Here is a 24,159-nt window from a genome sequence, read left to right as displayed (position 1 = left end):
ACCTGCAGGAACAGCAGAGATTTCCCTGCTCCGAGCACTCACCTGCAGGAACAGCCAGAGATTTGCACTCACCTGCAGGAACAGCAGAGATTTCCCTGCTCCGAGCACTCACCTGCAGGAACAGCAGAGATTTCCCTGCTCCGAGCACTCACCTGCAGGAACAGCCAGAGATTTGCACTCACCTGCAGGAACAGCAGAGATTTCCCTCTCTGAGCACTCACCTGCAGGAACAGCAGAGATTTCCCTGCTCCCTGTGCTCCACAGCTCCATGGGGCTCCCAGCTGCCTCCCTGTGCGCAGTGACACACCTGGGAGGGGCAGGCAGGACAGGTGAGCTCACCTGTGCTCCCCAGTGATGGAGCAGGGAGCTGCAGAGCAGGGGAGAGGTGTGGGACCCTGAGGAGCCTCTCCCCGTGCCCTCCCTGTGCTCCAGCCCTGCCCAGGTGCTCTCCCAGCTGAGGAACTGGTTCCACCTGTGCACACCCACCTGTGCCACCCCTCCCTGTGCCACCCGAGCCGGCTTTGGAAGCCGAACCACCCAGAAACTTCGGTGGATCAGCAAACTCGGCCCAGACATTGCTCATCCGCTCATCCCTTTTGGGGGTGCTGGAGGTGGTGAAAAGGCAGCTCCAGGAGGCAGCCACGGCCAGGAGGGGTCACAGGGGTGCCACCATGGAGAGCTGCAGTCAGACACAGCCAGGAGGGGTCACAGGGGTGCCACCATCGAGAACTGCAGTCAGACACAGCCAGGAGGGGGACACAGGGGTGCCACCATCGAGAACTGCAGTCAGACACAGCCAGGAGGGGTCACAGGGGTGCCACCATCGAGAACTGCAGTCAGACACAGCCAGGAGGGGTCACAGGGGTGCCACCATCGAGAGCTGCAGTCAGACACAGCCAGGAGGGGGACACAGGGGTGCCACCATCGAGAGCTGGAGTCAGACACAGCCAGGAGGGGTCACAGGGGTGCCACCATCGAGAACTGCAGTCAGACACAGCCAGGAGGGGTCACAGGGGTGCCACCATCGAGAACTGCAGTCAGACACAGCCAGGAGGGGTCACAGGGGTGCCACCATCGAGAACTGCAGTCAGACACAGCCAGGAGGGGTCACAGGGGTGCCACCATCAAGAACTGGAGTCAGACACAGCCAGGAGGGGTCACAGGGGTGCCACCATCGAGAGCTGCAGTCAGACACAGCCAGGAGGGGTCACAGGGGTGCCACCATGGAGAGCTGGAGTCAGACACAGCCAGGAGGGGTCACAGGGGTGCCACCCTGGAGAGCTGGAGTCAGACACAGCCAGGAGGGGTCACAGGGGTGCCACCATGGAGAGCTGGAGTCAGACACAGCCAGGAGGGGTCACAGGGGTGCCACCATCGAGAGCTGCAGTCAGACACAGCCAGGAGGGGTCACAGGGGTGCCACCAGGAGCCAGGAGCAGTCAGCCATGAGATGTCACAGAGGGGCCATCAAGGCTGGGAGGTGGCCCCAGGGGTGTCACTGACAGCTGGAGGCAGCCACGGCCACGAGATGGTCACAGGGGTGGCACTGGGGGCTGGAGTGAGCCGAGGCCAGGAGGTGGCCCCAGGGCTGCCATCAGGAGCTGGAATCAGCTGAGGCTGGGAGGGGATCACAGGGGTGCCGCCATCGAGAGCTGGAGTCAGCCATGGCCAGGAGATGGTCACAGGGGTGGCACTGAGAGCTGGGAGGGGGTCACAGGGGTGCCACCATCGAGAGCTGGAGTCAGCCATGGCCAGGAGATGGTCACAGGGGTGGCACTGAGAGCTGGGAGGGGGTCACAGGGGTGCCACCAGGAGCTGGGAGCAGTCAGCCATGAGATGGTCCCAGGGAACTGGAGCCAGCCGAGGCTGGCAGGGCGTCACAGGGGTGCCGCCATTGAGAGCTGGAGTCACACACAGCCAGGAGGGGCTCACAGGGGTGCCATGGAGGCCTGGAGGGGGTCACAGGGGTGGCACTGGGCGCTGGAATCAGCCAAAGTCAGCTGGGAGAGATGGTCACATCCTGAGCTGGAATCAGCTGAGGTTGGGAGGCGGTCACAGGGCTGCCATCGAGGCTGGGAGATGGTCACAGGGGTGCCACCATCGAGATCTGGGGTGAGCTGAGGCTGGGAGATGGTCACAGGGGTGGCATCAGGAGCTAGAGTGAGCCATGGCCAGGAGGGGGTGACAGGGCTGCCATCAAGGCCTGGAGATGGTCACAGGGGTGGCACTGGGAGCTGGGAGGGGGTCACAGGGGTGGCACTGGGAGCTGGAGTCAGCCCCAGCCAGGAGATGGTCCCAGGGCTGCCATCAGGAGCTGCAGTGAGGCAGCCGAGGCTGGGAAGGGTCACAGGGGTGGCATCAAGGCCAGGAGGGGTGACAGGGGTGGCACTGGGAGCTGGGAGCAGTCAGCCATGGCCAGGACATGGTCACAAGGGTCCCATCAGGAGCTGGAGTCAGACACAGCCAGGAGGTGGCCCCAGGGCTGTCATCGAGGCCAGGAGGTGGCCCCGGGGCTGCCATCGAGGCCGGGAGGTGGCCCCGGGGCTGCCATCGAGGCCGGAGGTGGCCCCGGGGCTGCCATCGAGGCCGGGAGGTGGCCCCGGGGCGCTGCAGGGGCTGTGGGGATGGGGAAGGAGCCTGGGCGTGGTGCTCGGTTTGTGTTTGGTGGCAACATTTCCATCCCTTGTCCTTGAACTCATTCCCAGACTCCGCTGTGATAAGAACCAGGGGCTGGCACCGCTTCCAGCCCCGCCTGGCACACAGGGGACAAGGTGACCCAGGGGGAGATCCTGGCACACAGGGGACAAGGTGACCCAGGGGGAGATCCTGGCACACAGGGGACAAGGTGACCCATCCTGGCAGCTCCTGGCACACAGGGGACAAAGTGACCCAGGGGGGGCTCCTGGCACACAGGGGACAAAGTGACCCAGGGGGAGATCCTGGCACCAGGCACTGGGCTGGAACGGGGGCTGGGGGGCACAGAGGGACCTGGTGGTGACCCAGTGAGACCTGGTGGTGGCCCAGGGGGATCTGGTGTTGGCCCAGGGGACTCGGTGGTGGCCCAGCAGGACATGGTGGTGGCCAAGCAGGACCTGATGGTGGCCAAGCAGGATCTGGTGCTAGCCCAGTGAGACCTGGTAGTGGCCCAGAAGGACTTCATGGTGGCACAGCAGGACCGGGTGGTGGCCCAGGGGGATCTGGTGGTGGCCGTGCAGGACCTGGTGGTGGCCCAGGGGGATCTGGTGGTGGCCCAGGGGGATCTGGTGGTGGCCCCCACCAGGACACACCTCCTGCTCCCTTGTCCCGTGCCAGGCCGGGATGTTGTGGCCATACCTGGCGTGCCCTCCCCGTGTCCCCCCCTGGCCCCGCGGTCCCCTCGGTCACCCGGAGCAGCCGCAGCCCAGAGGGGGAGGACGAGCCCGAGCCCCGCCAGGCGCCAGCGCAGCGCGGAAAAAGGGTGGGACGAGGAACGGCCGGGCTAAAAGTAACTGGAGACGGCCAGAAAAAGAAAAAAAATAACAAAAAACAAACCAAAAATAATCTAACGAGCCAGAGAGCTCCCGGGGGAACGAAAACATCTGCTGGGCGCCGGGTGGGGGCTGGTGCGGAGCTCCCGGGGTGCCCAGGGCCCGGCCAGGGGGTCCCGCAGAGCCCCCGGGACCGGAGCAGGGGCGGCTGCGGGGGACGGGCAGGGAGGGACCCCCGAGATGGGGACAGCGCCGGGCAAGGCAGCCCCAGGGACACGGGACGGGCCCGGGAACGGGGCTCGGAGGGGTGGGAAGGGAACGGGGCTCCGAGGGGTGGGAAGGGAACGGGAACGGGGCTCGGAGGGGGGAACGGGAACGGGGCTCCGAGGGGTGGGAAGGGAACGGGGCTCCGAGGGGTGGGAAGGGAACGGGAACGGGGCTCCGAGGGGTGGGAAGGGAACGGGAACGGGGCTCCGAGGGGTGGGAAGGGAACGGGGCTCGGAGGGGGGGACGGGAACGGGGCTCGGAGGGGGGGACGGGAACGAGAACGGGGCTCCGAGGGCTGGGAAGGGAACGGGGCTCGGAGGGGGGGACGGGAACGGGGCTCGGAGGGGTGGGAAGGGAACGGGGCTCGGAGGGGGGGACGGGAACGAGAACGGGGCTCCGAGGGGGGGACGGGAACGAGAACGGGGCTCCGAGGGGGGGACGGGAACGGGAACGGGGCTCGGAGGGGTGGGAAGGGAACGGGGCTCCGAGGGTGGGACGAGCCCCGGGGCCCCGGAGGGGGCAACCGGCGGTTGCTGGGAGGGCGGGGGCAGGACACGGACACGGACACGAACCGGACGGCCCCGGGGCGGGTCGAGCCCGGTGCGGGAACTGCCAGGGGTGCGGGAACTGCCGGGGGTGCGGGAACTGCCGGGGGTGCGGGAACTGCCGGGGGTGCGGGAGCCCCTCCCGGGGGTGCCGGAGCTGCCGGGGATTCAGGAGCCCCTCCCGGGGATGCCGGGGGTTCCGGAGCCCCTCCCGGGGGTGCCGGAGCTGCCGGGGGTGCGGGAGCCCCTCCCGGCGGGGCGGGGCGTGCGCGGCCGCACGTCCGGAGCGGGGCGGGACGAGACCGGGCCGGCCCCGCACGGCACCGGCAGAGCGCGGCGGGGCTCGGGGCGCTGCGGTGCCGCTCGGCTCCGTTTCGCCGCCTTCGGCTTGGTTCCGTTCGGTTCGCTTCGGTTCGGCGCGCATCAGCTCGGCTCGACGCGGTTCGGAGCGGATCGGGTCGGATCGGGTCGGATCTAAGCGGATCAGGTCGGACTCGAGCCCGGCACAGCCGGGCACGGATCGCGGATCGCGGCGGGGATGGCGGTGCCGGAGCCGGACGCGCGGCTGGCGCAGGAGAAGGAGGAGGAGAGCGAGGAGGAGAGCGAGGTGCTGGAGGAGAGTCCCTGCGGCCGCTGGCAGAAGCGCCGCGAGCAGGTGGGAGCCGCGGAACGCCGGGAGACGGGATGGGGATCCCGGGGACGGGGCCACCGGGCCCTGCGGGGCACCGCGAGGGCCGCGGCCGGAGGGCGATGCGGGGAGCGAGTGCCCGGGGGCGGCCGGAGGTGCGGGGAGCCGGGCTCGGTCATGCCTGGCTCGGGTTGTGCCGGTGAGGGAAGCCGAGCTCGCCATGCCACAGCGATTCGTGTCTCGGTGTGGAAAACCGAGCCCGCCGTGTCTCGGTGCGGGGAGAGCCGAGCCCGCCGTGTCTCGGTGCGGGCTGTGCCGGTGCGGGGACCGGGCTCACGGTGCCCAGGGAGCCGATCTCACCGTGCCCAGGGAGCGATCTCACCGTGCCCAGGTGCCCAGGAACCCGATCTCACCGTGCCCAGGGAGCCGATCTCACCGTGCCCAGGTGCCCAGGGACCCGATCTCACCGTGCCCAGGTGCCCAGGGACCCGATCTCACCGTGCCCAGGGAGCCGATCTCACCGTGCGGGGTGCAGGCTGCAAGGGCTCAGGTTTCACCGTGCCCTGCTCTGGGGTGTCTGGGGCAGGACTCGGGCTCAGCGTGTCCCGGTACCGGGTTCCGGAGGCCGGGCTCCGGTGTGGGAAGGCCCCGGTGTGGAGAACCGGGCTGTGCCCCGGGTCAGTCCGGGCCCGTCCCGCGGCCCCGGTTCCGGTGGGACCGGCCGTGCCGGGCAGTCGGTAACCGCCCCGCGGGGCTCCCGGAGGGTTCTGCCGGTCTGAGTCCCGGAGCCGTGCCCGGTGCCAGCCCCACAGGTGGCGGAACGGTGACCCCGGAGCTGCTGCGGGAGCGGGGACGTGCCGGTCACCGGTGCGGTGTCTGTCGGGGCTGCCCCCAGAGCCCACCCCGGGGCTGGAGAGCGCCGTTCCTCCTCTCCAGAGAAGGGGGCAGCTCATCCTCCTGTGCCAGGCTGCAGCACCAGGAGTGCCTCCCCAAAAACGGGGCTGGAGCCACCCTGTCCCTGTCAGGGCCCCCAGAACAGGGAGCAGAGCTGGGGGGTGAATCCTGGCCCCAGGCTGGGGCTGGGGGACAGACAGACCATAGGCACTGCTGGAGCCTGGAGGGGAAAGGCCCATCCAAGGCCAGACCCTTTATCTGTCCCTTATCTCCCCTGTCCCCGAGGCCAGACCCTTTATCTGCCCCTTATCTCCCCTGTCCCCAAGGCCAGACCCTTTATCTGCCTCTTATCTCCCCTGTCCCCAAGGCCAGACCCTTTATCTGCCCCTTATCTCCCCTGTCCCCAAGGCCAGACCCTTTATCTGCCCCTTATCTCCCCTGTCCCGGTAAAGGACCCGGCCCCAGCGCTCAGCTCAGCCCAGGGCTGGATCTCCCGGCCTGAATTCCCAGGCTGGGCTTTGCTGAGAAGCTGATCACAGCTCCTGGCTGATAAATCAAATCCTCCTGGCTGATCACAGCTCCCGGGGCTGATCCCTGCTCCTGGCTGATCACAGCTCCCAGGGCTGATCCCTGCTCCCAGGGCTGATCCCTGCTCCCGGGGCTGATCCCTGCTCCCGGGGCTGATCACAGCTCCCGGGGCTGATCACAGCTCCCAGGGCTGATCACAGCTCCTAGGGCTGATCATTCCTCCTGGGTGATCACAGCTCCCAGGGCTGATCAAGGCTCCCAGGGCTGATCAAGGCTCCCAGGGCTGATCACAGCTCCTAGGGCTGATTACAGCTCCCGGGGCTGATTACAGCTCCCAGGGCTGATCATTCCTCCTGGCTGATCCCAGCTCCTGGCTGATCCCAGCTCCTGGGGCTGATCCCTGCTCCTGGGGCTGATCCCTGCTCCTGGCTGATCACAGCTCCTGGGGCTGATCACAGCTCCTGGGGCTGATAAATCAAATCCTCCTGCTTGATCACAGCTCCTGGCTGATCACAGTTCCTGGGACTGATAAATCAAATCCTCCTGCTTGATCACAGCTCCTGGCTGATCATTCCTCCTGGCTGATCATTCCTCCTGGCTGATAACTCAAATCCTCCTGGCCGATAAGCTGCTCTGTCCCTCGGTGCTGCCAGGTGCTTCCACACCCCCTTTCCCCGTTCCTGCTCCCTCCCCCTCTCTGGAAAACACCTTCCCCACACCGAGGGCCCTGCCCCTGCCCCTCGTGAAGTGGAGAATATCGCGGAGCTGGAGCATGTTCAGAGACAGGAATGGAGCTGGGCAGGGGCTCAGCCTGGAGCAAAGGAGGCTCAGGGGCCCTTGTGGCTCTGCACAGCTCCTGCCAGGAGGGCACAGCCGGGGGGATTTGGGATCTGATCCCAGGAACAGGGACAGGAGCAGAGGGAGCGGCCCCAGGCTGGGCCAGGGCAGCTCAGGGTGGGATATTGGGGAAATTCCTTCAGTCTGCTCTGGCCAAACAGCAACGTTTAATGGTGAGGATTTCAATGTTGAATGGTGAGGATTTCAATGCCAGTGGTGTTTAATGATGAGGATTTCAATTACAAACATACTGTGATGTTTCATGGTGAGGATTTCAATGTTTAATGGTGACGATTCCAGTGCCAGTGACGTTTCATGGTGAGGATTTCATTGCCAAACAGTGACATTTATTGGTGAGAATTTCAATGCCAGTGGTGTTTAATGGTGAGAATTTCAATGCCAGCCGTGTTTAATGGTGAGAATTTCAATGCCAGCCGTGTTTAATGGTGAGGATTTCAATGCCAAACAAACAGTGACATTGGTGAGGATTTCAATGTTTATGGTGAGGATTTCAATGCCAGTGGTGTTTAATGGTGAGGATTTCAGTGCCAAACAAACAGTGACATTTATTGGTGAGGATTTCAATGTTTAATGGTGAGGATTCCAGTGCCAGTGACGTTTCATGGTAAGGATTTCATTGCCAAACAGTGACATTTATTGGTGAGAATTTCAATGCCAGCCATGTTTCATGGTGAGGATTTCAATGCCAGTGGTGTTTAATGTTCAGTGCCAAACAAACAGTGACATTTATTGGTGAGGATTTCAATGCCAGTGGTGTTTAATGGTGAGGATTTCAATGTTGAATGGTGAGGATTTCAATGCCAGTGGTGTTTAATGGTGAGGATTTCAATGTTGAATGGTGAGGATTTCAATGCCAGTGGTGTTTAATGGTGAGGATTTCAATGCCAAACAAACTGTGATGTTTCATGGTGAGGATTTCAATGCCAAACAAACAGTGACATTTATTGGTGAGGATTTCAATGTTTAATGGTGAGGATTCCAGTGCCAGTGATGTTTCATGGTGAGGATTTCATTGCCAAACAGTGACATTTATTGGTGAGAATTTCAATCCCAGTGGTGTTTAATGGTGAGAATTTCAATGCCAGCTGTGTTTAATGGTGAGGATTTCAATGCCAAACAAACAGTGACATTGGTGAGGATTTCAATGTTTATGGTGAGGATTTCAATGCCAGTGATGTTTCATGGTGAGGATTTCAATGCCAGACAGTGACCTTTATTGGTGAGGATTTCAGTGCCAGTGGTGTTTATTGGTGAGGATTTCAATGTTGAATGGTGAGGATTTCAATGCCAGTGGTGTTTAATGGTGAGGATTTCAGTGCCAAACAAACAGTGACATTTATTGGTGAGGATTTCAATGTTTAATGGTGAGGATTCCAGTGCCAGTGACGTTTCATGGTGAGGATTTCATTGCCAAACAGTGACATTTATTGGTGAGAATTTCAATGCCAGCCATGTTTCATGGTGAGGATTTCAATGCCAGTGGTGTTTAATGTTCAGTGCCAAACAAACAGTGACATTTATTGGTGAGGATTTCAATGCCAGTGGTGTTTAATGGTGAGGATTTCAATGTTGAATGGTGAGGATTTCAATGCCAGTGGTGTTTAATGGTGAGGATTTCAGTGCCAAACAAACAGTGATATTTATTGGTGAGGATTTCAGTGCCAGTGGTGTTCATGATGAGGATTTCAGTGCCAGCCGTGTTTCATGGTGAGGATTTCAATGCCAGTGGTGTTTATTGAGGATTTCCATGCTGATTTATGCAGGACCTTTCTGGAGCGGTGCTGCCATGCCCAGACCTGGCCCGGGGGGGGGGGTTCATCCTCCTGTGCAGGTGTGGGACAGGTGGGAACCCCCAGAGCCGTCTCCACACGAGTGCTTTGGGTCCCGGTGCTCTCCATCCCCGGGGCTTTTCCAGCTGGAGCAGGGAAGGGTGGGATGTGCTTCTGAGGGGTGGGAAGGGTGGGATGGCCTTCCCTGGGCATCACAGCTGCTCGAGGAGAGGGCAGGAACGCTCCTGATTGCCGGCTGGAGGAAGTTTGTGCAGGAGCTGTGCAGGTTCCCAGGTGTTTGTTTGTGCAGATTCACAGGTGTTGGGGAAGATGAAACAGGAAAAGCCTTATCAATGTGATTGTCTGGCAAAAGATTTTGAGAATATGGAAACTATAAGCGAGATTGAAATGAAAGCAAGCTTTGAGATGCCTCAGTTACTGAACAACTGGAAAACAATGGTGTGGCCGGCTGAAGGTGATCCCCTTTTGATGGAACAACACCCTCTGCTTGCAGACAGGTCCAAGGGGCAGAGCAGACCCTACAGCTTGGCAGAAGGGGCCCAAAGAGGAGTTTTTAGGGTTTAAAATGTAACACAGTGTGGGAATGTAGTGATTCTTATAGGCTGTATGGAAATGCTGTAGGATTTGTATCTTGTACTGGATTGGTTAGTGAGAATCAGAATATTCAACACAGAAGAAGATTTATTGTATTGTAAGGGGAACTTTGCTCTCTTGCCTTTTACTCTCTTACCCCTTTTACTCTCTCACCCTCCCATCCTCTCTCCCCTCTCTTCTCTCAGGCCTGCTCTGAGCTGTGCCTGGCAGCTCCAGCAGGGCCCTGCCCCAGGCCCTTTGCAATAAACCCCAAATTCCCCACCTGGCTGCAGGGATCTCTCCTCTCCATCTGTCCCGACCGTGCTACCCCCTACACACAGGTGTTTGAGCAGATTCCCAGGTGTTCGTTTGTGCAGATTCCCAGGTGTTTGTGCAGGTTCACAGATGGATGTTTGTGCAGATTCCCAGATGTTTGTGCAGGAGCTGTGCAGATTCCCAGATGTTTGTGCAGATTCCCAGGTGTTCATGCAGACTCACAGATGTTTGTTTCTGCAGATTCCCAGGTGTTTGTGCAGATTCACTGATATTTGTGCAGATTCCCAGGTGCTTGTGCAGATTCCCAGGTGTTTGTTTGTGCAGATTCCCAGGTGTTTGTGCAGATTCCCAGGTGTTTGTGCAGATTCCCAGGTGTTTGTTTGTGCAGATTCCCAGGTGTTTGTTTGTGCAGATTCACTGATATTTGTGCAGATTCCCAGGTGCTTGTGCAGATTCCCAGGTATTTGTTTGTGCAGATTCCCAGGTATTTGTGCAGATTCCCAGGTGTTTGTTCGTGCAGGTTCCCAGGTGTTTGTACAGATTCCCAGGTGTTTGTGCAGATTCCCAGGTGTTTGTGCAGATTCCCAGGTGTTTGTTTGTGGAGATCCCAGGTGTTTGTGCAGATTCCCAGGTGTTTGTTTGCGCAGATTCCCAGATGTTTGTGCAGATTCCCAGGTGTTTGTTTGTGCAGATTCCCAGGTGTTTGTGCAGATTCCCAGGTGTTTGTGTAGATTCCCAGGTGCTTGTGCAGATTCCCAGGTGTTTGTTTGTGGAGATCCCAGGTGTTTGTACAGATTCCCAGGTGTTTGTGCAGATTCCCAGGTGTTTGTTTGTGGAGATCCCAGGTGTTTGCGCAGATTCCCAGGTGCTTGTGCAGATTCCCAGGTGTTTGTTTGTGGAGATCCCAGGTGTTTGTACAGATTCCCAGGTGTTTGTGCAGATTCCCAGGTGTTTGTTTGTGGAGATCCCAGGTGTTTGTGCAGATTCCCAGGTGTTTGCGCAGATTCCCAGGTGTTTGTGTAGATTCCCAGGTGTTTGTTTGCGCAGATTCCCAGGTGTTTGTGCAGATTCCCAGGTGTTTGTTTGCGCAGATTCCCAGGTGTTTGTTTGTGGAGATCCCAGGTGTTTGTGCAGATTCCCAGGTGTTTGTGCAGATTCCCAGGTGTTTGTGCAGATTCCCAGGTGTTTGTGGAGATTCCCAGGTGTTTGTTTGTGCAGATTCCCAGGTGTTTGTGCAGATTCCCAGGTGTTTGTTTGCGCAGATTCCCAGGTGTTTGTGACCTGCGGGACGGAGCCGGGCGCTGCAGATCCCCTCTGCTCTCCCTGCCCTGGGCTCTGTCTCCACAGGGAGCTCCTGCTGGAGCCCCACTGCCATGATTCATTTCCCCAATCAGTTTTCAGAGGGGCCCAGCCTTGTGTGGGACCCTCAGAGCTGCGGTTTGGAGGGCAGGGCCGTGGAGGTCCCGGTGGGCAGAGCTTGGGGTCCCGGTGGAGCAGGGTCCTGCCTGACCCGGGGGGCTCAGCCTGGAGCAGAGGAGGCTCAGGGGGGACCCTGGGGCTCTGCACAGCTCCTGCCAGGAGGGGACAGGCTGTGCTCTCAGGAAACGAGGCACAGGACAAGGGCAAACAGCCCCAGGCTGTGCCAGGGCAGGTTTGGGTGGGATGTTGTGGAAATTCCTCCTGGAAAGGGCTCCCAGGGGGGAGATGTCACCTCCCTGTGGGCCTGGGGACGTGGGACAGGGTGGGCTCAGTGGGCTCAGGGGCGTTTCCCGCCCAAACCATTCCGTGTTTCTGTAGACTGACAGGGATGTTATTGGCATTGCTGCACATGAGTGGTGTGGGCACAGGGACTGCAGCTCGCTGTCACACACTCTGTGACCGTGTTCACAGGGGTCCCAGGGTGAGGGAAGAGATGAGGATCTGACTCCGTCTTTCAGAAGGCTGATTTATTATTTTATGATATATATTATATTAAAACTATGCTAAAAGAACAGAAGAAAGGATTTCATCATAAGGCTGGCTAAGAATAGAAAAAGAAGGAATGAATAACAAAGGTTTGTGTCTGGGACAGAGAGTCTGAGCCAGCTGGGCTATGATTGGCCATTAATTACAAACATCCAACATAGGCCAATCCCAGATTTACCTGTTGCATCCCACAGCAGCAGATAACCATTGGTTACATTTTGTTCCTGAGGCCTCTCAGCTTCTCAGGAGGAAAAATCCCAAGGAAAGGATTTTCCAGGAAACACGCCTGTGACACACAGGGCTGTGCTGGGCCTGCCCTGCCCCTGGGGACAATCTCCCTGCCCAGCCTCCTCTGCCTGTTTGAGATCCTCTGTTCCTCGGGATGTGGAGGCACAGGGTGCCAGGAGCAGCCCGGGGGGCAGGAGCCCTCGGGCAGGGGGTGAGGAGGAGTGTCCCAGACATCTTTTCATGAAAAGTCCTTTCCTTAGGAAAAGAAGAAGCTGTGAGGCCTCAGGAGCAAAATGTAAACAGTAATTATCTGCTGCTGTGGGATGCAGCAGGTGCATCTGTGATTGGTCTCATGTGGTTGTTTCTAATTAATGGCCAATCACAGTCAGCTGGCTCGGACTCTGTCCGAGACACAAACCTTTGTTTTCATTCTTTGCTTTCTATTCTTAGCCAGCCTTCTGATGAAACCTTTCCTTCTATTCATTTAATATAGTTTTAATATAATATACATCATAAAATAATAAATCAAACCTTCTGAAACATGGAGTCAGATCCCTGTCTCTCATCCAAGAACCCCTGTGAAGAGGGTCACAAAGGAGCAGCTCCATGGCCCTGGCAGTGTCCCAGAGGAGCAGCTCCATGGCCCTGGCAGTGTCCCAGAGGAGCAGCTCCATGGCCCTGGCAGGGTCACAGAGGATCAGCTCCATGGCCCTGGCAGTGTCACAGCGGAGCAGCTCCATGGCCCTGGCACTGTCCCAGAGGAGCAGCTCCATGGCCCTGCAGTGTTACAGAGGAGCAGCTCCATGGCCCTGGCAGGGTCCCAGAGGAGCAGCTCCATGGCCCTGCAGTGTCACAGAGGAGCAGCTCCATGGCCCTGGCAGTGTCATAGAGGAGCAGCTCCATGGCCCTGGCAGTGTCACAGAGGAGCAGCTCCATGGCCCTGGCAGTGTCACAGAGGAGCAGCTCCATGGCCCTGCAGTGTCATAGAGGAGCAGCTCCATGGCCCTGGCAGCGTTACAGAGGAGCAGCTCCGCGGCCCTGGCACTGTCCCAGAGGAGCAGCTCCATGGCCCTGCACTGTCCCAGGGGAGCAGCTCCATGGCCCTGGCACTGTCCCAGAGGCGCAGCTCCATGGCCCTGGCAGGGTCCCAGAGGAGCAGCTCCATGGCCCTGCACTGTCCCAGAGGAGCAGCTCCGTGGCCCTGGCAGTGTCACAGAGGAGCAGCTCCATGGCCCTGGCAGTGTCACAGAGGAGCAGCTCCATGGCCCTGGCAGGGTCACAGAGGAGCAGCTCCATGGCCCTGCAGTGTCACAGAGGAGCAGCTCCATGGCCCTGCAGTGTTACAGAGGAGCAGCTCCATGGCCCTGCAGTGTCACAGAGGAGCAGCTCCATGGCCCTGCAGTGTTACAGAGGAGCAGCTCCATGGCCCTGCAGTGTCACAGAGGAGCAGCTCCGCGGCCCTGGCACTGTCCCAGAGGCGCAGCTCCATGGCCCTGGCAGTGTCACAGAGGAGCAGCTCCATGGCCCTGGCAGGGTCCCAGAGGAGCAGCTCCATGGCCCTGCAGTGTCACAGAGGAGCAGCTCCGCGGCCCTGGCACTGTCCCAGAGGCGCAGCTCCATGGCCCTGGCAGTGTCACAGAGGAGCAGCTCCATGGCCCTGGCAGTGTCACAGAGGAGCAGCTCCATGGCGCTGGCAGTGTCACAGAGGAGCAGCTCCATGGCCCTGGCAGTGTCCCAGAGGCGCAGCTCCATGGCGCTGGCAGTGTCACAGAGGAGCAGCTCCATGGCCCTGGCAGTGTCACAGAGGAGCAGCTCCATGGCCCTGGCAGTGTCCCAGAGGCGCAGCTCCATGGCGCTGGCAGTGTCACAGAGGAGCAGCTCCATGGCCCTGGCACTGTCCCAGAGGCGCAGCTCCATGGCCCTGCAGTGTCACAGAGGAGCAGCTCCATGGCCCTGCAGTGTCACAGAGGAGCAGCTCCATGGCCCTGGCAGGGTCCCAGAGGAGCAGCTCCATGGCCCTGCAGTGTCACAGAGGAGCAGCTCCATGGCGCTGGCAGGGTCCCAGAGGAGCAGCTCCATGGCCCTGCAGTGTCACAGAGGAGCAGCTCCATGGCGCTGGCAGTGTCACAGAGGAGCAGCTCCATGGCCCTGCAGTGTCACAGAGGAGCAGCTCCATGGCCCTGCAGTGTCACAGAGGAGCAGCTCCATGGCCCTGGCAGGGTCCCAGAGGAGCAGCTCCACAGCCCTGCAGTGTCACAGAGGAGCAGCTCCATGGCCCTGGCAGTGTCACAGAGGAGCAGCTCCATGGCCCTGGCAGTGTCACAGAGGAGCAGCTCCATGGCCCTGGCAGCGTTACAGAGGAGCAGCTCCATGGCCCTGGCAGCGTTACAGAGGAGCAGCTCCATGGCCCTGCAGTGTTACAGAGGAGCAGCTCCATGGCCCTGGCAGGGTCCCAGAGGAGCAGCTCCACAGCCCTGCAGTGTCACAGAGGAGCAGCTCCATGGCCCTGGCAGGGTCACAGAGGAGCAGCTCCATGGCCCTGGCACTGTCCCAGAGGCGCAGCTCCATGGCCCTGGCAGTGTCACAGAGGAGCTGCTCCATGGCCCTGGCAGTGTCACAGAGGAGCAGCTCCATGGCCCTGCAGTGTCACAGCAGAGCGGCTCCATGGCGCTGGCAGGGTCACAGAGGCGCAGCTCCATGGCCCTGGCACTGTCCCAGAGGTGCAGCTCCATGGCCCTGGCAGGGTCACAGAGGAGCAGCTCCATGGCCCTGGCACTGTCCCAGAGGCGCAGCTCCATGGCCCTGCAGTGTCCCAGAGGCGCAGCTCCATGGCCCTGGCAGTGTCATAGAGGAGCAGCTCCATGGCCCTGGCAGGGTCCCAGAGGAGCAGCTCCATGGCCCTGGCAGTGTCACAGAGGCGCAGCTCCATGGCCCTGGCACTGTCCCAGAGGAGCAGCTCCATGGCCCTGGCAGTGTCACAGCGGAGCAGCTCCGTGGCCCTGGCAGTGTCACAGCGGAGCAGCTCCATGGCCCTGGCACTGTCCCAGAGGAGCAGCTCCATGGCCCTGCACTGTCCCAGAGGAGCAGCTCCATGGCCCTGGCAGTGTCACAAAGGAGCAGCTCCATGGCCCTGGCACTGTCCCAGAGGAGCAGCTCCATGGCCCTGGCAGTGTCACAGCGGAGCAGATCCATGGCCCTGGCACTGTCCCAGAGGAGCAGCTCCATGGCCCTGGCACTGTCCCAGAGGAGCAGCTCCATGGCCCTGCACTGTCCCAGAGGAGCAGCTCCATGGCCCTGGCAGTGTCACAGAGGAGCAGCTCCATGGCCCTGCAGTGTCACAAAGGAGCAGCTCCATGGCCCTGCAGTGTTACAGAGGGGCAGCTCCATGGCCCTGCAGTGTCACAAAGGAGCAGCTCCATGGCCCTGGCAGTGTCCCAGAGGCGCAGCTCCATGGCCCTGGCAGTGTCCCAGAGGCGCAGCTCCATGGCCCTGGCAGTGTCACAGAGGAGCAGCTCCATGGCCCTGGCACTGTCCCAGAGGAGCAGCTCCATGGCCCTGGCAGTGTCACAGAGGAGCAGCTCCATGGCCCTGGCACTGTCCCAGAGGAGCAGCTCCATGGCCCTGGCAGTGTCACAGAGGAGCAGCTCCATGGCGCTGGCAGTGTCCCAGAGGAGCAGCTCCATGGCCCTGCAGTGTCACAGAGGAGCAGCTCCATGGCGCTGGCAGTGTCACAGAGGAGCAGCTCCATGGCCCTGCAGTGTCACAGAGGAGCAGCTCCATGGCGCTGGCAGTGTCCCAGAGGAGCAGCTCCATGGCCCTGCAGTGTCACAGAGGAGCAGCTCCATGGCGCTGGCAGTGTCACAGAGGAGCAGCTCCATGGCCCTGCAGTGTCACAGAGGAGCAGCTCCATGGCCCTGGCAGTGTCACAGAGGAGCAGCTCCATGGCCCTGGCAGTGTCCCAGAGGAGCAGCTCCATGGCCCTGGCAGGGTCACAGAGGAGCAGCTCCACGACCCTGCAGTGTCACAGAGGATCAGCTCCATGGCCCTGGCAGTGTCCCTGCCCTGCCCTGCCCCTGCCACAGCTCTGCTGCTGTTTGGGAGCTGCTGCTCACACACCCTTTCCCACCTGGGAGCACCGGGGCTCTCTCTCGGCCTTGCCTCCATGACCTCCTTCGCTTTTCCCACTGTTGTAAATGATCAAATCGCAAGCCAAAATGATCAGAAATTTAGCAAAGATTTATTATTTATTATTAATTTGCCTGCGAGACTGAAGTTCGGTCTTTGAAGCCACCACAGCCAAAGGGACAGCGTCGAGCCCGGGTTTGGTGTTGGGTGAACCTGGATCTGATCCCTGGAGTGTCAGAGCCTCCCCCGTTCACGCTCGCGGCTTCGCGCGGTGTGAAAAGCGCCAATCACTCGTTTTCAAAATTTTAAAAGTTTAATAGTAATAAGATGGTTATAAAAATAGCAATACAATTAGAGTAGTAATAATTCGGACAATTTGAACTAGGGCAATATGAGTCAATAAAAACAAAGAGTTACGGACAGTCCAGGTACCTTTTCTGGGCAAAATAAGCCCGAGAAAGGACCCACGTTAACAGAGGATTAACCCTTAAAAGCAGCAGCCTGTTGCATATTCATGCACCTCATCCATGATGCATAAATTCCATTCAAACACAGGATTCTGGCTGGGCAGTGTCAGCTTCTTCCTCCAATCCTAACAGCGCCTTCGAGGCAGGAAGAAGTTCATTTCTTCTGATAATGGGGCAATAAATTCTCTTTCTCTGAAAGATTCAGGTGTCCTGTGGCTGCTGTCTCCCTTCGAGCCCTTTCTTAAAAAAAGTATCTTACACAGCATCGTTTCTATTTTAACGATTTTTATAACCCAAAACTATATTTAACACACTACTTAAGAGAATTAATACAGCATAACTTTATAACACAACACGTATAATATTCATTTGAATATTTCCGAAAAGCCAATCATAAAATACACGCATTTTTCACGTGTTCTTATGTTAAAGCGTCGATGGTTATCTTAACTTGTGTCCAGGAACTAGCTGAACCTAAATAAACAGCTACTCCCAGCCAGGGTGGTCAAAAGACATGGTTTGGATTTCACAATATTTTATACCGTACGTAAATAGCATGAATTACCCCTGCCACGTATTGCACCACCCGCCCTGGGGAGCGCCAGCAGAAGGGAGGAAAAATTTGCTTTTGTGCTCTTGCGGGAGGTTTCTTTGTGCCTCCGTTGGGGTGGGCAGCACTGGGGTGAGCCTGGTCTGTCAGTCTGGTTCATCCCTGCTGCTTTGGGGTCCCAGACCCCCAGTCTGCCCGGGAAGGGGGGGGCTGTGACCAGCGGGAGCTTGCTGCTCCCACCACGTCCGTCCGTCCGTCCGTCCGTCCGTCCCATTTCCTGGGCTCAGGCTGTGATTTTCTACCCCGTCCCCATCCCCACTTGTCAGTTCTGCCCCTGTGGGGATGCCCTGGAGCAGCTCTGGGCTCCTGCAGCCCTTCCCTGGGATGGGAGGGCTCAGCTGGGGCCCACGGGTGGAAATTCGGAATTGTTCCTGTGATTTGTTCCTCCGAGCCACCCTGGAGCTGGGCCCTGCTCGTGATTCTGCGGCTGCTGCTTCAGTGTGGGATTTGATTTGGGTTTTTGGGGTTAATATCCAAGAATTTAGGGTTAATATCCAAGAATTCAGGGTGATATCCAAGAATTTAGGGTTAATATCCAAGAATTTAGGATTACGTCTGCGAATTTAGGGTTAATAGCCAAGAATTCAGGGTGATATCCAAGAATTGAGGGTTAATATCCCAGAATTCAGGATGACATCCAAGAATTTAGGGTTAATATCCAATGATTCAGGATGACATCCAAGAATTTAGGGTTAACATCCCAGAATTCAGGATGACATCCAAGAATTTAGGGTTAATATCCAATGATTCAGGATGACATCCAAGAATTTAGGGTTAACATCCAAGAATTTAGGATGCTATCCATGAATTTAGGGTTAATATCCAAGAATTCCGGGTGATAGCCAAGAATTTAGGGTTAATATCTGAGAATTTAGGATTACGTCTAAGAATTTAGGGTTAACATCCAAGAATTCAGGATGACATCCAAGAATTTAGGGTTAACATCCAAGAATTCAGGATGCTATCCACGAATTTAGGGTTAATATCCAAGAATTCAGGGTGATATCCAAGAATTTAGGGTTAATATCTGAGAATTTAGGATGACATCCAAGAATTTAGGGTTAACATCCCAGAATTTAGGATGACATCCAAGAATTTAGGGTTAACATCCCAGAATTCAGGATGACATCCAAGAATTTAGGGTTAATATCCAAGAATTCAGGATGACTTCTAAGAATTTAGGGTTAACATCCCAGAATTCAGGATGATATCCAAGAATTTAGGGTTAACATCCCAGAATTCAGGATGATATCCAAGAATTTAGGGTTAATATCCCTTAAGCTCCCTTCCCACCCAGCCCAGTGGGGATCCTGGCATCCCAAGGTGCTGCTGCCTGCCATGGCTCCGGGCTGGGCTTCTGATTCTCAGCACACAAATCCTGTGGGGTGCAGATCTGGGGGGGTGAAAGGGAGAAACTGAGCTCTGGGCAGAGCCTGGAGCCACTGGCAGGGCCTGCAGGGGCTCCAGGAGAGCTGCAGAGGGACTGGGGACAAGGATGGAGGGACAGGAGCCAGGGAATGGCTCCCAGTGCCAGAGGGCAGGGCTGGATGGGACATTGGGAATGGGGAATTGTGCCCTGGCAGGGTGGGCAGGGGCTGGGATGGAACTCCCAGAGCAGCTGGGGCTGCCCTGGATCGCTGCAGGTTTGCCAGGCCAGGCTGGACATTGGGGTTTGGAGCAGCCTGGGACAGTGGAGGGTGTCCCTGGGCCCATGGAAGCTGTCCCTGTTCCCATGGACGGTGTCCCTGTTCCCATGGAAGTGTCCCTGGCCCTGTGAAGGTGTCCCTGTTCCCGTGGAAGGTGTCCCTGTTCCCATGGAAGGTGTCCCTGTTCCCGTGGAAGGTGTCCCTGTTCCCATGGAAGGTGTCCCTGATCTCATGGAGGTGTCCCTGTTCCCGTGGAAGGTGTCCCTGGTCCCATGGAAGGTGTCCCTGTTCCCATGGAGGGTGTCCCTGTTCCCATGGATGGTGTCCCTGTTCCCATGGAAGGTGTCCCTGCCCATGGAAGCTGTCCCTGCCCCTGTGAAGGTGTCCCTGGTCCCATGGAGTGTGTCCCTGATCTCATGGAGGTGTCCCTGTTCCCGTGGAAGGTGTCCCTGGTCTCATGGAGGTGTCCCTGTTCCCATGGAAGGTGTCCCTGATCTCATGGAGGTGTCCCTGGTCCCATGGAAGGTGTCCCTGGTCTCTGGAAGGTGTCCCTGTTCCCATGGAAGGTGTCCCTGGTCCATGGAAGGTGTCCCTGGCCCATGGAAGGTGTCCCTGTTCCCATGGAAGGTGTCCCTATTCCCATGGAAGGTGTCCCTGGTCCCATGGAAGGTGTCCCTGGCCCATGGAAGGTGTCCCTGTTCCCGTGGAAGGTGTCCCTGTTCCCATGGAAGGTGTCCCTATTCCCATGGAAGGTGTCCCTGGTCCATGGAAGGTGTCCCTGGCCCATGGATGGTGTCCCTGTTCCCGTGGAAGGTGTCCCTGGCCCATGGAAGCTGTCCCTGCTCCTGTGAATGTGTCCCTGGTCCCATGGAAGTGTCCCTGCCCGTGTCCCAGGGTGGGACTGGGCCTGTTGAAGACCCCTCCCCACCCCAACCACCCCGGGGCTCTCCAGCTCTGAGCTTTGACTCCTCCAGGAGGGTGGAGAAAGGGGCCAAAGAGGGAAACAGCAGCAAAAACCGCAGGGCAGAAACGCTGAGGCAGCGTTTAATGAGGATAAAGCGGTGTTAAAAAAGCAGCCAGAGACGGCAGCGAGGGGGGGGAAGGTTTGGGGCGGCAAAAGGAAAACAAAGCATGGAAAAGCAGCGCTGGGAGGGCTGGAATCCCGGGAGGTGCGGGGGTTTCCCATTTTTAGGCATGGATGAGGTCTGCACTTGGCAGCGGATCCCGGCTCCGCGCCGGGGAAAGGCTTGGGAAGGCTCCAGCCGCGCGATTCCTGCTGCGGGGTTATTTTTAAAAGCTGCTCTGCTGCCAGCCCGTCCCCAGGGAGCCGTGAGGAGCCGTTCCAGCACTGGGGGATCAGCTGCAGGGCTCGGCTCCTTCCCTTCCTGCCATCCCTGCCCTCCCTCCTGCTCCCCTGTTTGCCCCAGGGGGGAGTTTGGGGGGACCCTGCCCGGCTCAGCTCACCTGGCAGGGGGAGCTGCCAAGGCTTCTGGGTTAACAGCCGAGAGTTCAGGGTGATAGCTGAGAGTATTGGGTTAATATCCAGGACTTTTGGGTTAATATCCAGGAATTTAGGATGATGGCCCCAAATTTTTTGGGTAATATCCAAGAGTTCAGGGTGATATCCATGGAGTTAGGGTTAATATCCAGGAATTTAGGATGATATCTAAGAATTTAGGGTTAATATCCAAGGGATTCAGGATGATACCCAAAAATTTAGGGTTAATGGGGTTTAGAACTTTAGGGTTAATAGCCAGGGATTTAGGGTTAATATCCAAGAATTATGGCTAATACCCAGGACTTTAGGGTTAATATCCAAGAATTTGGGCTAATATCCAGGACTTCAGGGTTAATAGCTGAGAATTTAGGGTTAATATCCAAGAATTGTGGCTAATATCCAAGACTTGATGGTTAATATCCAAGATTTCAGGGCTAATATCCAAGAATTGTGGCTAATATCCAAGACTTGAGGATTAATATCCAAGAATTATGGCTGATATCCAGGACTTCAGGGTTAATAGCCAAGAATTTGGGCTAATATGCAGCACTTTAGGGTTAATATCCATGAATTTAGGGTTAATATCCAACACTTTAGGACAGTGAAAGCTTCACCCTGGCTGTGCTCTGAACGGGGGTTCTGGGGCACCCCAGCTAAGGGTGAGCCAAAAGCAAACGGAATTCCAGTGGTGAGCTCACCAGTACATGAATGTTATATATATAACATACAAAAATACATAAATGGAAGCAGAAAGTGCAGCTCTGTCCCCAGCACGGGCCTGGCATGGATCAAGCCCGGGCTGTGCTGGGTTTTGGAGTCCCCCCCATCACCCTCCGTGGGCGGAGTGGATAGATGGATGATGGATGGATGGATGGATGGATGGATGGATGGATGGATGGATGGATGGATGGATGATGGATGGATGGATGGATGGATGGATGGATGGATGGATGGATGGATGGATGGATGATGGATGGATGGATGGATGGATGGATGGATGATGGATGGATGGATGGATGGATGGATGGATGGATGGATGGATGGATGATGGATGGATGGATGGATGGATGGATGGATGGATGGATGGATGGATGATGGATGGATGGATGGATGGATGGATGGATGGATGGATGGATGGATGATGGATGGATGGATGGATGGATGGATGGATGGATGGATGGATGATGGATGGATGGATGGATGGATGGATGGATGGATGATGGATGGAGGGATGGATGATGGATGGATGGATGATGGATGGATGGATGATGGATGGATGATGGATGGATGATGGATGATGGATGGATGGATGGATGGATGATGGATGGATGATGGATGGATGGATGATGGATGGATGGATGGATGGATGGATGGATGGATGGATGGATGGATGATGGATGGATGGATGGATGGATGATGGATGGATGGATGGATGATGGATGGATGGATGGATGGGTGGATGGATGATGGATGGATGGATGGATGATGGATGGATGGATGGATGGATGGATGGATGGATGGATGATGGATGGATGGATGGATGGATGGATGATGGATGGATGGATGGATGATGGATGGATGGATGGATGGATGGATGGATGGATGGATGGATGGATGGATGATGGATGGATGATGGATATATGGATGGATGGATGGATGGATGGATGGATGGATGATGGATGATGGATGGATGGATGATGGATGGATGGATGATGGATGGATGATGGATGGATGGATGGATGGATGGATGGATGGATGGATGGATGGATGATGGATATATGGATGGATGGATGGATGGATGGATGGATGGATGATGGATGATGGATGGATGGATGATGGATGGATGGATGATGGATGGATGATGGATGGACGGACGGACGGACGGACGGATGGACGGACGGATGGATGGATGATGGATGGATGAACGGATGGACGGACAGACGGATGGACGGACGGATGGATGGGTGGGTGGATGGATGGATGATGGATGGATGATGGATGGATGGATGGGTGGATGATGGATGGATGGATAGATGGATGGACGGACAGACGGACGGATGGATGGATGGATGGACGGACAGATGGACGGACGGACGGAGCCCCGGGGCCGCTCTCGCCGTGCCGCGCTCTGCATTTCACCGAGCCTTTAATCCTCGGGGAGCTCTCCCGGGCCGAAACAATCCCGAGCCTTGTTCTGGCTGCTGGGGAGGGGCTGACGTCAGCCTGCCGAGAGGATTCAGAGCAGGAATTGTGGTTTTTCATGCAGGAACACGCTCCTCAATCCCCATCCGTGCTCTGAAAGGAATTCCAGGCTGCAGCTCCTTTATCCCATCCCTGTTTCGTACAGGAATTCCAGGCTGCAGCTCCTTTATCCTGTCCCTCTTTCTTACAGAAATTCCAGGGGCTGCAGCTCCTTTATCCCATCCTGTTTCTTACAGGAATTCCAGGCTGCAGCTCCTTTATCCCATCCCTGCTCAGGAATTCCAGGCTGCAGCTCCTTTATCCCATCCTGTTTCTTACAGGAATTCCAGGCTGCAGCTCCTTTATCCCATCCCTGTTTCGTACAGGAATTCCAGGCTGCAGCTCCTTTATCCCTGTTTTTCACAGGAATTCCAGGCTGCAGCTCCTTTATCCCATCCCTGTTTTTCACAGGAATTCCAGGCTGCAGCTCCTTTATCCCTGTTCTCCATGGGAATTCCAGGCTGCAGCTCCTTTATCCCATCCCTGTTTTTCACAGCAATTCCAGGCTGCAGCTCCTTTATCCCATCCCTGTTTTTCACAGGAATTCCAGGCTGCAGCTCCTTTATCCCTGTTTTTCACAGGAATTCCAGGCTGCAGCTCCTTTATCCTGTCCCTGTTTCTTACAGGAATTCCAGGCTGCAGCTCCTTTATCCCATCCTGTTTCGTACAGGAATTCCAGGCTGCAGCTCCTTTATCCCTGTTCTCCATGGGAATTCCAGGCTGCAGCTCCTTTATCCCATCCTGTTTTTCACAGGAATTCCAGGCTGCAGCTCCTTTATCCCAAGCCTGTTTCTTACAGGAATTCCAGGCTGCAGCTCCTTTATCCCTGTTTTTCACAGCAATTCCAGGCTGCAGCTCCTTTATCCTTTATCCCCAGCTCACAGCCCGTTCCCCCTGTGCTCCCCCCTCCCGCAGCATTACAATTCCTGCCATTTTCCCTGTTTTGTTTTTTTTTTTCCCTTTCCTGCCTTTATCCGCGCTGGTTTTTGGCCCTTTCCCTCTCTTTCCCTCGGGGATGGTTTTGTTTGAGCTGCAGCCGGCTCCAGCCCCCTCCGTGCCCCTTCCTGCCTTTCCTGTGCTGTAACCCGAGCCCTCGGCTGGCCCGGGGCTTTGCTTCGTGTGTTCCGTGCCGGGCTGGGGCTGTCCCGGGCTGGGTGAAGCCTCTGGAATGCGGCTCAGCTCTGCCCTGAGCGCTCGTCTGGGTTTGAACAGGCAGGTGTGTGCGCTAAGGAGGGCGGGAGCCTCCTTTCCTGACATGGAAAATGCAAACCCCCTCCCCGTGGTGGTGTTTGCAGGGGTCGAAGATGAGGGAGGAGATGAGAATCTTGACTCCGTGTTTCAGGAGGCTGATTTATTATTTTATTACATATAGTAAAAGAAAATGATATATTAAAACTATACTAAAAGAATAGAGAAAAAGGATTTTATCAGAAGACTTGAAAGGAAAGGAATGGAATGATAATAAAATCTTGTGATTGACCAGAGAGTCCGAGCCAGCTGGACTGTGATTGGCCATTAATTAGAAACAACCACATGAGACCAATCCCAGATCTT

General features: G+C 57.2%; 1 protein-coding gene across 1 annotated transcript in view; it reads left to right on the top strand.

Annotated features, from left to right (window-relative positions):
* Positions 1–4,597: 4,597 nt before the first annotated feature.
* The window catches only part of NRBP2 (nuclear receptor binding protein 2), a 56,486-nt gene continuing 36,924 nt past the window's right edge, over positions 4,598–24,159 (top strand). Inside the window, exon 1 of the mRNA XM_066571327.1 lies at positions 4,598–4,933. Coding sequence (XP_066427424.1) covers positions 4,817–4,933 — 117 coding nt within the window. The 5' untranslated portion in view covers positions 4,598–4,816. The remainder of the gene's footprint in view (positions 4,934–24,159) is intronic.

This window comes from Molothrus aeneus, unplaced genomic scaffold, assembly GCF_037042795.1.
Source record: "Molothrus aeneus isolate 106 unplaced genomic scaffold, BPBGC_Maene_1.0 scaffold_43, whole genome shotgun sequence".
Classification (NCBI taxonomy): Eukaryota; Metazoa; Chordata; class Aves; order Passeriformes; family Icteridae; genus Molothrus; species Molothrus aeneus.
The sequence above is the reverse complement of the archived record's forward strand: the minus strand, read 5'-3'. Positions and strand labels throughout refer to the sequence as shown.